This window comes from Nicotiana tabacum, chromosome 1 (assembly GCF_000715075.1).
Source record: "Nicotiana tabacum cultivar K326 chromosome 1, ASM71507v2, whole genome shotgun sequence".
NCBI classification, from domain to species: domain Eukaryota; kingdom Viridiplantae; phylum Streptophyta; class Magnoliopsida; order Solanales; family Solanaceae; genus Nicotiana; species Nicotiana tabacum.
Genome location: NC_134080.1, coordinates 212,570,044 through 212,587,648, shown reverse-complemented (window position 1 = coordinate 212,587,648; position 17,605 = coordinate 212,570,044). Strand labels below are relative to the sequence as shown.

At 38.3% G+C, this 17,605-nt stretch overlaps 2 protein-coding genes across 2 annotated transcripts; one reads left to right on the top strand and one right to left on the bottom strand.

The window, feature by feature from the left end:
* Positions 1–1,481: 1,481 nt before the first annotated feature.
* Positions 1,482–3,512, bottom strand: LOC107814930 (GPI-anchored protein LLG1-like). The gene is made up of 3 exons (XM_016640434.2): positions 3,319–3,512; positions 3,137–3,193; positions 1,482–2,022 (listed from the first exon to the last, which is right to left on the bottom strand). The coding sequence occupies exons 1-3, from the start codon at positions 3,398–3,400 to the stop codon at positions 1,652–1,654; spliced, it is 510 nt and encodes a 169-aa protein (XP_016495920.1). The 5' UTR covers positions 3,401–3,512; the 3' UTR covers positions 1,482–1,651.
* A 4,659-nt stretch (positions 3,513–8,171) lies between these two features.
* Positions 8,172–9,128, top strand: LOC142164758 (uncharacterized). Its single transcript, XM_075223280.1, has 3 exons — positions 8,172–8,345; positions 8,414–8,806; positions 9,060–9,128. Exons 1-3 carry the CDS (start codon positions 8,172–8,174, stop codon positions 9,126–9,128), a joined length of 636 nt encoding a protein of 211 aa, XP_075079381.1.
* The last annotated feature ends 8,477 nt before the right edge of the window (positions 9,129–17,605 follow it).

Here is a 17,605-nt window from a genome sequence, read left to right as displayed (position 1 = left end):
CTTTTTTGGCGGGGAAAGGGAGAGGAGCATCTTTCTGCTCCTCTTTATTTTGTAATGGGAATATTCTCTAAGTTTTTGCATTCATAACATGTGAGCTAGCGGTCAATAAAATAGGACGAAAATCATAAAAGATCAAGGTTCGAATTACAAAAAAAATATTAAAATAAAATGTTACGTGGTTTCTTGAAATATGTCTAAACCTTTATAGATAGAATTATTTGTTACATGTACTGATGAAACATAACTAGCGTCAATGTATGCACACACCATCGTTATTAAAATAAAAATCTTTCTTTCGGCTTGTTCATGCCTTAAATGATAAATTATTGATTCTAAAAGTAATTGTGACGACAGAGTACACTCACACCACAACAAAAAGATAATTAAGAATTGGTGTTTTATTTACAAGTTACAAATGTATATGGAGATCGAGTCAACCCTATCCGACTCGACATTGATTCATGGTTGAAAGGGATATACAGTCGATGTACTTAATTGATGATTATCCGTACAATAATGACTAATAATTTTCTCATATAATAAGTCGATTTCAGATAATTTAGTATGAACTATAATCCATTGGCCTATGTGATCTTAAGGGTGGAACAGTTGGATCAAAGTCAAAATATAACCTGATAGGCAAGATTCTCATTTTCTTGTACATCACATTCTTGTTTGTAAATGGACCTTACGTCTATAATTTTGCAGGAGTGGTAATTTGAGTCCAAACTCATTTAACCTGTTTAATCCGTCCAAGATTGGGCCTGTCATTGATTCACCTATTTGTTGAACTCAGTTCATCTTGATTTAACCCATCTAAAATTGAGTTAATTTTTATCCTAAATTGACTCATGAGTAACTTTGCTAAAATATCTGAAAAATAATTCATTTTTTATATGTTATATATGACCATAACAAAAGAAAAATTATCTTATTTGATAATTAAACAATTCATAAGAAAACTAACACACAATATATAAAGCTTGGTAAGAGTTAGGCGGATTGAGATATGACCCAAAATTTGCCTATCTTGACCCAGTCATTTCAGTCTAAGTAACTTTTGGGCGGATCAATTTATTGACTCATCCGATTTTGACCCGCCTAAAATTAGCCCTACTCACTCATTTAACACCCCTAGTCTTTTGCTTTCCTCCCCTAAGAAACGAAGTATAAAAGAAAACTCTCATAAGAGCAATAGACAGGAAGACGGAAAAAAAATTAAAGGCTAGGTGATTTTATTCCTATCTGACTAAACTTTGGTGGCCCGAGCTATTTGGTACTTGTACTGATGAAAGATAGCAAGTACCGATGAAATAATCTTTGTATAGATTAGTGACAGCGACAGAACTTTCACTAACGAAATTTAAAAAGTAAAATAAGAAAACATGCAAAGAGAGCCAAGAGAATTCATCACTAAAGTACAAGAAAAATAAATTAACCTTATATACACAATATATATAATTTATAAGGAAGGGGGTTAATATGTAGAATTCACCATTGAGCAATATATAGAAGGAAATATTAAAACTCCACAGAATGTGAATGAAGAATTACAGATCCCAATTATAGGGATTGAATATACATCTCAACAGCATAGTATATACTGAAGTATATGAAAGAATTACTTAGAGCAATAAAAATAAAAGTTCCTTCAAATGTTAAACAGTATGATTAGAATGGTAGCAATTAGCACTAGTACCATAGAGGATTTACTGCCTTTTGCAGAATTGCTCTTTTGTTCCTCAGGTTTATTTCCTTCAGGAGGAGTGATATTATCACAATTTAAGCCTTTTTTGTCTTCCTTACACATATTGGCAAAAAGACCAGGTGGATATTTCCCATATAGATTAATGTAATTAAACATAATTGTTGCACAACCATTTTGCACATCATTTATTTCATCCATATGGTTGCAGGCTAATTGCTTGAATGCATTGCAACATAGAGTTTCATTGTAGTGAGGTCCTTTGCATTGGCTTGTTACAATGGTGTAGTTCTCCTTCTCAAAATCAACAGGACAATCTTTTAGGAAAAGAAAAATTAAAGAAGAAGTTAGGACACTAGTTTAAATTGGTAGCTAAGCAAATTATAAAAGAATAAAAAAAAACAGAAATTAATTTTGAATTGGACGGGTTGAGTTATGACCTACAATCTGTGATTTAGCCCAAATTGGCCTGTCCTTTTTGATTAAAGCAAAATTAAATTTGTTGGGCTAAAACGACCAAAAATAATCTTAACATGGTTGCCATTGCCCACTTTGGGCCAAACTTGCATGTTTTTTCCCAAAGGTCTCACACTATTAAGGGATACATAAATAGACTCTCAATCTTTTTAGCTATCAATGTGGGACTTTGTTCGCACATCCAACAATCTCCCCCTCGAACTAAGTTCCACGAGGCTCATTACCACGATCCTCGGGTCAATTTTCGAGATTCACGGCGTGTCATCCACATTGTATTTTGATACTAATTGTTGGGCTAAGCCAGTCCAAAGACACTCTTAACATTTTGTAATATTATCCGCTTTGGGCCAAGCCCGTACAGTTTTCTCAAAGGCATCATACCCAGAGGCAGAGTCGGGATTTCAAGTTTATGGGCTCGGAGATTCTAATTGTTTTCAGTTATTGGGTTCTAAATTAATAATTTATATATATTCAATTAATTTTTTAAGACAAATACATGGTTCGAACCAAAGCTAGTGGGTTCGACCGAACCCGCACGGGACACTCTAGCTCCGTCCATGATCATACCATTAAGACATCCCTACACTTTATGTATAGACACTCAATCCTTTCAGCTACTAATGTAGGGCTTTATTCGTGCACTCAACAAAACTGTTATGATTCAACTCCTTTATTGATTAGATCTTTTTCAACCTGTCCTAATATAGCACAACACACCCTTTTGAATAAATTTCAAGCTTGTGTTGTAAAGTAAACTACTGATTTAACGTAACTGGCAAACATTTGTCGTAAAGAAGCTTTATTCATGCAAAAGGTACGTTATTTTTTAAGAAAAAGTTGCCAAAGAATATAAGCGTAAATTACATCAATTCTTGAAATTAATTGCATTCTCAATATTTAAAAGTTTACTGAAGAAATAGAATAAAATAATAGGAGGGATTAAAGAATACTAACTTCCTTGTTGCTGAAGAAGGGCACGCCCCGTTTGCACACGAGCCTCAAGCACGTCATCTGCTCCAATACAAAGGGAATTTTAAATAGAAAAAAGAAAAACAAGATCAATTTTTTTTGTTAATGTTGCAATTTGAATATAAATAACAAGAACATAGAAATAAAAATAAAAATGGGGGAATTACTTTTGATGTAGAATGGGGAAGGGGAAGCCAAGCCAACAAGAAGGAAGAAGAGAAACAAGAAGAAGCATTTTTTGAACCCCATCAGGTTCTCTTCTTCTTTTGTTTAGATTAAATATTATCTTTTTTTTCCCCAGTAATTGTGATGAGAAATCTCTTTGAAATTTTCACAAATTGTTTTGTTTAGAGAAAGAAATGTTTGATTAAGGAACGGAAGCTAATGAAGAGAAAAGAGAGAGACTCGGAGAAAGAAAGGCAGAAATTAATATGAGGAAGATTTAATTTGTTTGGTTTGATTTCAATCCATTGATTTGTTTAGATTTATTGGTTAATTTCTCTAGTTGGAGAGGTCTCTCCAAAAATAATTTTACTATTTTAATAATACTATCTCTTTCGTACCATCAAGAGTTATGGTAGGATGAATAAAACTTATTAACCATTAATCTAACCCAAAAAATAATAAAATTTTGATAGGGAATACTCCCCCTTTAATAGGTCCTAAATAGCACAAAATTGAATTAGTAGAGGTACTAATAGGGAATATCGAACACCGGGTAAAAATTAAGAAGAAAACTATCTCTTTCATTGAAAAAGTGGAGGAGTTATTTTATAGTTACTGTTACTGCTAGTTTTCAAGAGGAGCATTGGAGTAATTGTAAAATTGTCTTCATGTGATCTATAAGTCACGGGTTTAAGTCATGGAAACAGCCACTAATGCTTCTATTAGGATAGGCTGTGTACATCACACCTTTTGGGTACGACTCTTTCCCGGTGCGGGATACTTTGTGCACCGGGCTACCTTTATTTATTACTACTAGTTTCCTATATAGTGTACCATAGATTTTCAATTACATTGTACTAATTTAATGAGTTATTCATTTTGGTTAATCTGTCGCCCTTTTAGGTTCTTTATTAATGTGGTGTGTGAATTAGTGATTAGTATTTTACGGTATACATCAATTTTGCTCTTCCTTTAATACATAATTAAGTTGGATACAGGATACGTTATAGCTACATTTCTTTTTAATTTTTGTATTACTTATGTTTTAAAGATAAAACGAAAACTCTATGGAGTATAATAAAACTCCCTATTACAAGAACACTTAAAGTGAGTGTCTAATCAAAATATGGGATGATTCAAATGAAGTAAGATGGCTTATATTTACACGGCAAAGTTCTTGGACCCCAAATAAAGAAAAAAGAATAAAAGAAAATATTTTTATTCTTTGGCTCCAAGCTAGAATTCTCGAGAGGCAAAGGCATCGCAATTTAGAGTTTGGTCCGGTTCGAGGTAAGTAATGATTGTAAATGTTGCTCTGAGGGTATGAAACCCTAGATTTCACATAGTTTCACTACTTTGAGGTGACACACACGCTAGATGACGAGCGTGGGGTCGTGCACCGTTGGGGATTGTGACTAGGTCCATCCCGTACGACTATTATGTCACGTATTTGATTGAAAACTATTTGATACTATTGTGTTTTGGAAAGTATAATTATGTTTTGGGTTGAATGCCATATTTGGGCCTCGTGCCAACTGTTTGGACCCTTAGGGTTTTTTTTACTGAAATTCCTTACTGTTTTGATTTAATAACTGTACTCAGTCATGCTATGTTTTACTGATTTCATAACTCAGTCTTATTTACCCTAATTTGATGCATAAATGATATTTCGACTGAGCATCCTGTTTTACTGTAGCTCGAGTGGCTTGAGAGGTTTCTGACTGAGTAAGACCGAGGACCTGTGTTGTGAGGATATCATGGGATCGGGCTGCGCACAACAACATGTTGTACTGATTTGTGATATATGAAGTCAAAAGTTCGCAAAATATTGGAAATGCTACAAGTATGCGGCCGCATAATTCACATATGGACCGCATAATTCAGATGGTGATCGCAAACTGAGACAGACTTATTGGCCAAATGAAGAGAAGAATATGCGGTCCATTATGCGGTCGCATAACACTTGTGCGAGCTGCATAACGGTCATATAATTCCATTAGAAGAAGTTTCTCATCAAGATTTGTGATGGTATATGCAGTCGTATAACACACATGCGAACTGCATAATCGATATGCGATTGAAGCTGGAACTGGTGACTTATTAAGTCTGCGATGGAATGAAGAGTATGCGGACCGCACGTGGTCTGCGACCATTATGCGGTCGCATAAGCTGTCTAAAGGGGCATTTTTGTCCGATTTGACCACGAATTTTGGTCCACTATAAAAAGGATAACTAGGGTTTTTCTAGGTCATTCAAGTCTGAAAAAGGTCCTACATTGAGAGCATTGAATACTCTATTAATGTGGAACCTTGTGAAGAAGGAATCTTGCACTTTTGTAAGCTTTATGACTTTATTTATTACTTTGTTCTTGTGGTTTAGCATGTGTAGCTAGTTTTAAACACTAACGTTGTGGACCCTAAATGAGTGAAATGTTAATGAGTGTTTAACATTGAATATATATATATAATGGTTGGTTGATATTTATTCATTTCTTATGCTTTGTTTATGGTTGGTGGTTGCAAACATTAATCTATTCCATTTTACTCTTTCTTTACTTGGAAAAGTTGGGTTAGGGTTTGGTAGAAATAAATATCAAGAACTCAAGACATTAAATCTTGTTTAATAGAGTTACTTGGGAATAAATGGGTTCTACTTGGCATAAATTGGTTGTTCTTAAATTGCAACTCTTTTATATTTGAAAAAATCATAAAGAGAAAATACTACCCAACTATTGGAAAATATTGGGTAGTCATTTATAAACCATTTGCATATCAAAGGTCCTTCCATTATAAATATATCATATTAACACCGACAACATAACATTTCATTGACGGGGACACAACCTTGGTTTCCTTAATCAAATTATTCACATTCTCATAACACAATTAGTTATCTTCTCAATTCACAACTTTATCATTCTCTTGCTACGTTAAAGGAATAGAATTACAACCTAAGTCAAGTTTCACGCTACTCAAGTAATCTTTTCACACCATATTCCCTGTGGAATTCGACCCCAACCTTGTTGGGTTATTATATTTGACACCAAGCGCCTTACATTATTTAGTTTAAGTGTAATTTGAGCGTATCAGATTTTGGCGCCGTTGTCGGGGAATATGGCTTTGAAATTACTAATTAGTGTGTGCTTTACTTCACGTCTTCTTCTATTCTATCATACTTTGCTTGTTTTGCTTGATGTTGATAGAAAAATATAATCGAATATGAGGAAAAATAAAATCCTTTTGCGGACATAGATGAGTACATTGAGGATACAAATGCTATTGTACCTCTGAGAGTTGATGCTACCACTTTCAAGGTGGAACATGGTTTAATCCTAATGCTCAAAGTGGAGGTTTTTTTCAGGAATTCTACTGATGATGATCCGACACAATATCTCAGAAACTTCTTGGGTGTGTGTGATGCACAAGCAGAACAACATCTCAGATGATGCCCCAAGGTTGAGAGTGTTTAAGTACTCACTGGCTGGGGAAGCAAGGAAATGGATTCAAAATTTGGCACCAAATTTCATTCATTCTTGGCCTGAACTTGTCCGAGCATTCTTAGCTAAATAGTTCCCGTAAAGCAAGAAATCTGAGCTCCGAGATAAAATTTTCTTTTTCAAGCAACTACTAGGAGAACATCTACACGAGGCATGAGATCGATTCAAGTTATATTTGGTGAGGTCGCCTAATCATGGTTTTCCGGATTCTATCTTGTTGGAGAAATTCTACACGGGTTTAGATGCTATGAACCAATCTATAGCCAAGAATGCAGCTGATGAATCTTTTATGGATAAGACATTTGCAAGGATCACATAAATCCTTGACAAAATGGAAAAACATAACCAAGCTTGGCACTTAGAGGACACCACAGGTGGAATTGCATATGGTACTCCTTCCTTGACCAACATGATTAAGGAGAACCAAGAAAGAGATCAAGTAATTGCAGGGCTTGCCACCAATGTCAATGTGTTGACAAAGATATTTACTGAAATCCAAACAAAAAAGGTAAATGTGGTGGAAGATGTTCAACCCATATCAAATGAAGATTATGAGGAAACAAACTATGTCAACAACTCTCAAGGAGGCTATCAAAGGCAACAATACCAAGGTCAAGGACAACAAAATCAATGGAGGCCTAATCCGCAAGGTCAAGGCAACCAACAGTGGCGAAATGACCAAGGTATCTCAAATCAAGGGAATTGGAGTAACAACAACAACATCTCAAATCGAAGTTCGAACCTTTATATTCCACCAAAGGGGCAATATTCAAATCAAGGTTCCTCAAGTGATTCCAAGTTGGAAAACATGCTTGAATGGGTATTGCAAAATCAAGAAAAGTCCGACAATTCAATGAGGAATATGACCGAGCTTGTTGGCTCTCATACTGCATCCATTCAAAAATTGGAGATGCAAATGAGAGATCTCTCGAGGTAACAAATCCAAAGCAAAAGGGGACACTCCCAAGTGACACAATTGCGAACCCAAAGGGTAGTGGTAGTGGTCCAACTTCTCATTGCATGACAATTACTACTTGGAGTGGGAAGGTACTTCAAGGAGAGAGTGAACAAGTGGTTGAAGTGGAAGAGTCTGAACAAGAAGTTGAGGCACAAGTTGAAGCGCCAATTGTTGTTGAAGCTAAAAAGGTCCCGGAAGAGTTGAAAGTTCAAGAAGTGAACCAGGAAGAGGTTAAGGAAAAGGTAAAAGAGACGCCAAAAACTCTACCACCTATTCCTAGACCTCCTCCTCCTTTCCCTTAAAGACTTGCTAGGAGGATTGATGATAGCAAACTAGAAAAGTTCTATGACATTCTCAAGCAATTATCGGTAAATATTCCATTTGTGGAAGCATTTCAAGAGATGCCGGGTTTTGCTAAGTATTTGAAAGACTTGATCACCAAGAAGAAAACCACTAAGAATGAAGTGGTGAATTTGACTCACCGGGTTAGTTACATCATTGCAACAACCACCGTTCAAAAGAAAGAAGACCCAGGAGCTTTCACTATTCCATGCACTATTGGGGAGCGTGATTTTGTAAGAGCTCATTGTGATAATGGGGCTAGCATACACTTAATGTCCCTTGCTATTTACAATAAAGCAAGGTTAGGTATGCCGAGGCCTACAAGTATGAGGTTGCAAACGCCGTTCGTTCCATAAAGAGACCGGTGGGAATTGTTGATGATGTGCTTGTGAAAGTGGAGAAGTTCCATTTACCCGCTGACTTTGTAATCCTTGATTGTGCGGTTGACAAAGAGATCCCTATCATCTTGGGGAGACCATTTCTTGCTACCGGAAGAGCACTTATGGATTCAGAACGGAATGAGATCAAGTTTCGTATTGATGACGAAGAGTTCACATTCCAAGCAAGCAAGGGTATGAAAATACCGCATGGATATGAAAGCATCTCGGTGATTGATGTTATTGATGAGGTGGAAGACGCAATTGAGATGAAGATGGAAGAACAATGCCTTGGTGAGGCGTTGGCGGCTATTTCGGTAAATTTCGATGGTGAAGACATGGGGGGTACATGGAATCAGTAAATGCATTACAAGGGCTTGGGTCCTACACTTATGCTCCAAAGAAACTCTCTCTTGATTTAGAGAATAGGGTCACTCCTCCCGCCAAGCCTTCAATTATTGAGCCGCCGCAACTTGAGCTCAAACTACTTCTACCGCACTTGAGGTATAAATTTCTTGGCTCTAATGACACTCTACCGGTAATTATTTCTTCTTGTTGAATGATTTGCAGGTAGAGCAACTGTTGAATGTCTTGAAGGAGCATAGGCAAGCTATTGGGTGGACAATAGCGGACATCTGAGGGATTCTCGCCGGAATTTGCAAACACAAGATACAATTGGAGAATGAGAATAAACCAAATGTGGAGCATCAATAAAGGTTAAACCCTTCCATGCAAGAGGTGGTAAAGAAATAAATCATCAAGTGGTTAGATTCTGGGGTAGTCTACCCCATTGACAATAGTTCTTGGGTGAGTCCGGTGCAATGTATGCCAAAGAAGGGAGGCATGACCGTGATTGAAAACGACAGAAATGAGCTCATCCCAATGAGAACAGTGACCGGATGGAGGGTTTGCATGGACTAACGGAAGCTAAAAGTGCTACGTGCAAGGACCATTTCCCTATGCCTTTTATTAATCAAATGCTTGATCGGCTAGCGAGAAGGTCATTCTACTGCTTCTTGGATGGATATTCCGCTACAACCAAATCAATATTGCATTGGAAGATCAAGAAAAGACAACATTCACTTGTCCATATGGGATGTTTGCATTTAGCCGTATGCCATTTGGGCTATGCAACGCTTCGGCTACTTTCCAAAGGTGCATGATGTCAATCTTCTCGGACATGGTGGAAGATTTCTTAGAGGTGTTTATGGACGACTTCTCTATCATGGGTGATTCCTTTGAGCATTATCTTGACAATCTAAGACAAGTGCTCAATAGATGTGAAGAAACAAACCTTGTGCTAAATTGGGAGAAATGCCACTTCATGGTGGACGAGGGCATTGTGTTGGGCCACAAAATTTCCAAACAAGTCATAGAGGTTGACCGGACAAAAATTGAGATCATTTCCAAGCTTCCTCCACCTACTTCAGTTATAGGTGTCCGAAGCTTTTTGGGGCATGCCGACTTCTATAGGCATTTTATCAAGGACTTCTCAAAAATTGCAAATCCTATATGCAAACTCCTTGACAAAGATGCAAAGTTCATATTTGATGAGAAGTGTCTAAAAGCTTTTGAGGAATTGAAAGAAAAGCTCACCACGACACATATTATTGTCATACCCTATTGGTTTCTTCCATTTGAACTCATGTGTGTTGCTAGTGGTGTAGCTATTAGGGCGGTGCTTGGTCACCAACATAACAAGATCCTTCACTCTGTCTACTATGCAAGCAAGACACGTAATGGTGCTCAAATGAATTACACTGTGACTGAGCAAGAACTCCTTGCCATTGTCTATGTTTTTGAAAAATTTTGGGCTTATTTGTTAGGGTCCAAAGTGATAGTGTACACTGATCATGCTGCTCTTTGCTATCTTATGGCGAAGAAGGATGCCAAACCAAGATTGAATTGGTAGGTCCTTTTGTTGCAAGAGTTTGATTTTGAAGTCAACGATCGAAAAGGGACAGAAAATCAAGTTGTAGATCACCTATCTAGGCTTGAAGAGGCAGGGAGACCAAAAGCAGACCTTGAAATCAATGATGCCTTTCCAGATGAACATATATTGGCATTGTCTAGCACATTCGCTCCTTGGTATGCCGACATTGCTAACTTCTTGGTTAGTGACCTTATTCCCGATGGAATTGGAAGCTTATCACAAAAAAAGTTCTTGCGGGAGTGTAGGCAATACTATTGGGAGGAATCCTTTTTGTTCCGTATTTGTGCCAACAACATCATTTGGTGATATGTTCCGGAAGATGAGGGAATGCCAATTCTCAAGGCATGCCATGATTCTCCGGTTGGTGGTCATCTTGGAGGAAATCGGACGACGACAAAGGTGCTTGAATGTGGCTACTATTAGCCATCGATCTACCAAGATGCAAATCAATTGATCAAGGCGTGCGATCAATGTCAAAGGCAAGGGTCACTATCCAAAAGACATGAGATGCCTATAAATTTTGTAATGGAGCTCAAGATCTTTGATGTGTGGGGTATAGACTTCATGGGCCCTTTCGTGAGCTCTTATGGCATGACCTACATCTTGGTAGCTGTGGACTACATCTATAAATGGATCGAGGCAATCGCCTTACCTAACAATGAAGCAAGGAGTGTGACCGCATTTTTGAAGAAGAACATATTCGCACGGTTTGGTACTCCAAGGGCCATCCTGAGTGATGGTGGGTCTCATTTCTGCAACATGGCTTTCGCCGGGCTGCTTGAAAAGTATGGTGTAAAGCACAAGGTTGACCCACCCTATCATCCTCAATCGAGTGGTTAGGTTGAAGTTTCGAACAGATAAATCAAAAACATCCTAGCTAAAACTATCAATTCAAACAGGACCGACTGGTCAAGGAAGCTAGATGATGCGTTGTGGGCATATCGCACAGCATTTAAGACCCCTATTGGCACTTCACCGTACATGTTGGTTTTTGTCAAAGCATGTCACTTGCCAGTGGAACTTGAACACAAAGACATGTGGACATTGAAGAAGTTGAATCTTGACTGGGCCGAGGCTGCTAATTTGAGAATGACACAACTCAATGAGATAGAAGAATTCCGTCTCCATGCCTCTGAGAGTGCAACCATGTACAAAGAGAGAATGAAGTTTGTCCATGATAACAAGATCTTGAAGCGGGAGTTCAATTATGGTGACCTGGTCTTACTCTTCAATTCAAGACACAAGTTATTTCCAGGTAAACTCAAGTCCAAGTTGTCTGGCCCGTTCAAAGTTGTGAGTGTGTCCCCCTATGGTGCTATTGAACTGGAGTCGGAGGATGGTACTCGAACTTTCAAGGTGAACGGACAACGAGTCAAGCATTACCTCAGTACCACAGGAGAAAGGCATTTGATAGAACAATTTGCTCTATGGGATAGTCCAACAGGAGCCCCCACTAATGAATAATCCAAAAAGGGTCAACTATGTCGTGCCGCGACGTTAAATCAAGCGCTTCTTGGGAGGCAATCCATGTGTGGTAACACTCTTTTGTAGTTTTTTATTTATTATTTACGTAGTTTAGATTGATCAAGTTGACATGTCTACTAGAGTGCAGGTAGTCCCAAAATATCATTAACAAGGTCCTAGTGCTGAAGGAACTGAAGGAAAGAAAGATCCAGATTGGGTGACAACTATGCGGTCGCATAATGACTATGCGAACCGCATAGTCATCGCAGACCCAGGCAAAGAAATTGGCTACATTGGTTGTCAACTATGTGGTAGGTTTTTCCTTTATGCGGCCTGTATAACCACTTTGTGATCGCATTTTGCATCACAAAGTGAATCTAGGTTGCCCAGTCATAAGTCCACCGCATAACACATATGCGATTGCATATTGTGTTATGCGGCGAACTTAAGAGCAGCATATCTGCCAGCTATAAACCCTAACCCACTCTATTCACACACTCACACTTAAATAAAACAATCAAAAGAAAAAAGAGAGCAGAGAATATCTTCTTACCAGCTAAGGAAGAAAAGGGAAAGGATAAAAAAGAATTCATACTCACAAGCTTTCTCATTTTAATCTTCGAATCCACTAGTTTTAGGTATGGCTTCTATTTCTCTTCTCTTCTCGTTACTCTCTTTCTTCCTTCTTACTCTCTTTCTTGTGAACCTAACCTAGTTTGAAAGCCATGAATATCTGTGTGTGTTTTTATATATGGCCGAATTGGGCTCAATTTGTGGTTTGCATGGTAGTACAGTGTGCAATTTGATTTTCTTTGGTAAGGATTTGGTTAAGTGATTGTGTGTGGTATTTTTGATGAAACACAAAGAGGGGGAAGTCTGAGTACCCATCTCTTTTTGAAATTGAATAAATGAAAATGAGACCTCTAAGTGGGTAGCAATAGGAAAGCACGTGAACTGGGGGGGGGACTGTTTCGTTGAGGAAGATGATCTTTGCGGGTCGCATAATTACTTTGCGGTCCGCAAAGTCATCGCATTTGACCCTTAAGTTGCCCTAATGTAGAACGGGTTATGCGATTGCTTTTGTGATCACAAACCCTTTATGCGGTTCGCATGTGTGTCGCATAGTGAGGAAGACCACCAGCCCTTTTAGCTTTACCAAATGAGGCCACTTTACGATCACATAACCACTTATGCAGTTGGTTTTGCAATCGCATAACTATTTTTGAGTTTATTCTTATGCACATATGCGATGGGTATGCGGTTCGCATACTTGATGTTGACTCATTTTTTGTTCTTTTTCTTTTGTCTCTAATGAATTACCTGTGCTATTTCACTCACTCCTACAATGTTTCATCAACAGGAATGGCACCAAAGAAGTCTAATCCAACGCAATCATTGCCTGGTTGTAGATAGAAAAGGGCTGCCAATCCTAGCCAACAAGAAAAACAAGCAAAACGTTAGCGGGCTCAGGCAATCCGCATTACTACTGAGCACTCCTCCCAGTCTGAAGAGGAGGAGTCACAGAGTGACCTCGAGCCTTCTGTTGATCTATAGGCTGAGGCACAAAGGAATATGGGGGAAGATCTTAATCTCCGGTTTGAGGTCAAAGGTTCCATAGATCTATATAAAGCAGGTCTCTCAAAGAGAAAAATTCGGGAGGAGAAGCAGTTTAGTTTAAATGGGCTATCAGAGCACTACCCTCATATACTCGAGAACATCAAGTAAAGGAAGTGGGAATTCTTCACTGAGGTTCCTGATGAATACAATGAGACGATTCTGAGGGAATTTTATGCTTCATATGCTGCCTCAAGGACTCCTGAACAAAAGCGAAACAAGATCTTTGCAAACTCTGTTCTAGTTCGAGGGGTCCAAGTTTGTTGTGGTGATGAGACTATCAATAACCTGTATTTCGAGGATTGGACGTCACGCACAACTGAGTATGATGCTAAGGTAGCTAACAAGAATAATGAACGTGCCTGGGTTGCCTCCGTCATAGAAAAGGGAACACCAGCCTGGATTGACCATAAACACAAGATTTACAAGGAGGATCTCACAAGAGAGGATCGATATTGGCTTAGCTTTGTCACATCCCGTTTGATGCCGTCCAAGAATAAAACTGACATCAATATTAAGAAAGCACTCCTCATTGCGTGCATCATGACAGGAATCAAGATTGATGTGCAAGTGATCATATTCCGAGAGTTGGGAATCAGAGCCAACCAGAAACAAACATCACTTCCTTTCCCTTGCTTGATCACTGCTCTCTGCCAAGCTGCAAGTGTGCCTCCTCTGCCTAAGCGTGACAACTGGAGAAAGCTCTCAAAGACATCGACATCATGAAAATCAGTGACGCAGTAGAGAAGGAAACTGCAACTCAATCAGAGACTCACATTCCTCCTCCAGCAGACTTAGCAGCATCAGAGGCCCTAGCACTGCCTGACACCTCTCAGGCCCTCCACAGCACTCCACAGCACAACCCCAGGTCCCTATACCAGCTCTTTCCAAGCTGGGTCTAATAGCTCAGCACGCCAATACTAAGGTGGACTGGTTTGTCACACCTCTTTTTTCTACCCCCGGAAGGGTATAAAGAAGTTTTTTCTAATTTAAGTGACAATCGAAACAAGATTATTTGTATTAAATTCAGAGTCGCCACTTGAGATAATTTATGGTATCCCAAGTCACCAGTTTAAATCCCCAATCGAGAAAGATTGACTCTATTTTACAGTCCGCAAAACACAGAAATCCGGGTAAGGAATTCTGTTAATCCGGGAGAAAGTGTTAGGCATTCTCGAGTTCCATGGTTTTAACACGGTCGCTCAACTATTAATATTGTCCTAATTATCTGATTTAATTACACATTTTAAACCTATGTGCATTTTTTAACTTTCTAACCGCTTTTAATATTTCGAGGGAAATTCATGATTTGTTTTTAAAAATACATCGCAAACCACGCTACATGAAATGCACCAGCGGTTCATGACATGTTTATCTTATTTAACATTATTGGAAATTGAAGTCGGGTCACATGAAATGTACACCCGGATTTGGAAATTAGATATCACAACTACGTCACGGGAACCGTACCCGTAGTTATGATGATTTATTCAATTAATGCGCCTAAAGAAAATTACGAGAATTCAAGGTGTTCTCCTACATTAGTTAAGATATTGATGTGAGGGCCATAAACTATGTGATTCAATTGTATGATGGCATGCCTCGATTTTATTAAAGGGACAATATTCAACTACACGAACTACGAATATTCCTACTCAACAAGCTAATTTCGAGATCATATATCACAACCACACCATGGGAACCATACCCGTAGTGGTGATGTTTTAATACGTGCCTAAAGCAAACTACGATGTTCAAGGTTGTTCATTTCCTATGTTTGAGATTATTGTGAGGTTGCGGCAAGATGTGTATGGCTTAACTATTGGAATTATGAGAATAGTTGATACTACGTAGATTCCAATTGCACCTCAAAATCTCAATGGCTCAAGCAACGAATAAGTATACTGATTTCACAACTATGTAAAGGGACACACAATACTTATTTAACAATCTTTTATAAAGAGAAAGAGAACATGAGCGAAAGCATTTATCACTGAATAGGCACTAATTACTTAATGAATGTAGACATTTAACACCTCGCATTTGCACTACTCAAACCAGATAAAGAAACCGCCTGACCAATTTGTTTCAAGGCATTTGGAATAACTGATACAGAACTATCACGTTTATATACACCAGGGCATTAGAATGACCTCAACTAGATACCATAGTCCACACACATATATAATTGTCACTACTTGTTCAGCCTAACCCCATACTTACATATATAATAAACAGTGATCCTAATTTCAAATAGAAATTCCATACATCAGTATCCATGCATAGCTAGAAAATAAATTTGAATCTATTAACTGTTAGAGTATTAATGATTCATCACTAACATAACTAAATAAGATAGGTAGACTCTATTCTTAGGACCAACAGAACATCAGAATAAATAAAAGCTTCAAACCATATCCCCTAAAATGAAACTCAGATACACAAATAACTTCCTAACACATCATGATACAGTTCATACTTGGAAAGAAACCATGCAATCTGGTTACACCTCAAAATATCTTCATGGAATGAATTCACACACCGATGAGGTATCCAGTACATATATTTTAAGCTAAACTTCAAATATGCTAAAAGAAAATATAAAAGGAAAGGAAACAAAACAAAATAAACTCAGAATCTATAAATCAATCCACATGCTCATGTAACATCTAGGAGTGACAACAGCAAACGATCCAAAAACTTCATGTATATGACTCAAACTGTCACGACCCCAAATGCCCGGTCGTGATGGCGCCTATCACAATACTAGGCAAGCCAATCCAAACCATCAACCACAATAAATTTCTTTTATAAAACCATTTTCTAACACTGATTTAAATCTCAAATTCTCATAAGAAATGTATAAAATAGCTAAAATGTGCGGAAATCAGTAAAATATTAAACCGACACAGCCCAAAATCTGGTGTCATGAGTCTAGAGCCTCTAAATATACAAATCCGGCTATCTAATACACAACAAGTCTAAAATGCAGAAAAACAAGGATAGGAAGGAAGAAAGCAGGGCTGCGGATGCCATGCAGCTACCTTGCAGTCTCCAGCAAACTCTGACAATGCTGAGGACCCTCACTCTGCTGCTCGGGTACCTGGATCTACACACAAGGTGCATGGAGTAATGTGAGCACACCAACTCAGTAAGTAACTAAAGGAAATAAGGTCTGAAAGTAGTGACGAGCAGTAAAAAAATCATATAGAGGAGTAAACGACAAAATATCAAGTCAACCTCAACAGTTTTAAAACCAGTTTCTTCATAAAGCTTCAGTTTCAATTGAAATACTTTTAATTCATTTACTTAGCAGTTTTAAACAGAGGCTTATTTTAAAAGATGAGTGAAATCAGCAAAAATATCATAAATGGGCCCCTCGAGCAAGGTATCACTCATAAATATAGCCTCTCGGGCAAGCCTCTCAGTCACTCGTGACTCAACTCTCTTCACTCAGTACTCACACTCAGCACTCAGGCTCATATACACCTCATAATAGTAATAATCATAATAACTGCTGCGACGTGCAGCCCGATCCATAGTTTATAGTCGACTACGCTCACTGGGGGTGTACAGACTCCGGAGGGGATCCTACAACCCAAGCGTCATATCGCTGCGGCGCGCAGTCCGATCCAATATATATATCGCTGCGGCGTACAGCCCGATCCATATAAGTTTCGATCCATAGTTTATAGTCGACTACGCTCACTGGGGGTGTACAGACTCCAGAGGGGCTCCTACAGCTCATTGCGGTGGGCAGCCTGATCCATATAAGTATCGCTGCGGTGTGTAGCCCGATCCATAATACATACATATAATATTGTTGTGGCATGCAGCCCGATCCATAATATTTATAATCTTTACCATTAGGTCCTCAACCTCTCTCAGTCATTAATCTCACAGCCACTCAGGCATAATAGTAAAAATCAGGGAACTCAGTTCGAATAGTTCTCACATTTTAAGAAGTAGCGTGATAAAACCAGTTTTAAACAATAAACAGGTAAAACATGACTAAGGATATGATTTCAAACAAATAGAGTAAGGAAAAACAGTAAAAACGCCCCTAAAGGTCTTAAGCCCAAAACATGGCACACAACCCATAATA

Excerpts from the sequence above, each read along its gene's own strand:
- LOC107814930 (XM_016640434.2), bottom strand. The coding sequence starts at position 3,400 with ATGGGGTTCAAAAAATGCTTCTTCTTGTTTCTCTTCTTCCTTCTTGTT. Across the intron at positions 3,194-3,318 it reads TTCCCCATTCTACATCAAAA|ATGACGTGCTTGAGGCTCGT; the intron begins GTAATTCCCCCA and ends GTATTGGAGCAG. Across the intron at positions 2,023-3,136 it reads CCTTCTTCAGCAACAAGGAA|ATTGTCCTGTTGATTTTGAG; the intron begins GTTAGTATTCTT and ends TTTTCCTAAAAG.
- LOC142164758 (XM_075223280.1), top strand. The coding sequence starts at position 8,172 with ATGCCGGGTTTTGCTAAGTATTTGAAAGACTTGATCACCAAGAAGAAA. Across the intron at positions 8,346-8,413 it reads CTATTGGGGAGCGTGATTTT|GTTAGGTATGCCGAGGCCTA; the intron begins GTAAGAGCTCAT and ends CAATAAAGCAAG. Across the intron at positions 8,807-9,059 it reads AGGCGTTGGCGGCTATTTCG|GTAGAGCAACTGTTGAATGT; the intron begins GTAAATTTCGAT and ends AATGATTTGCAG.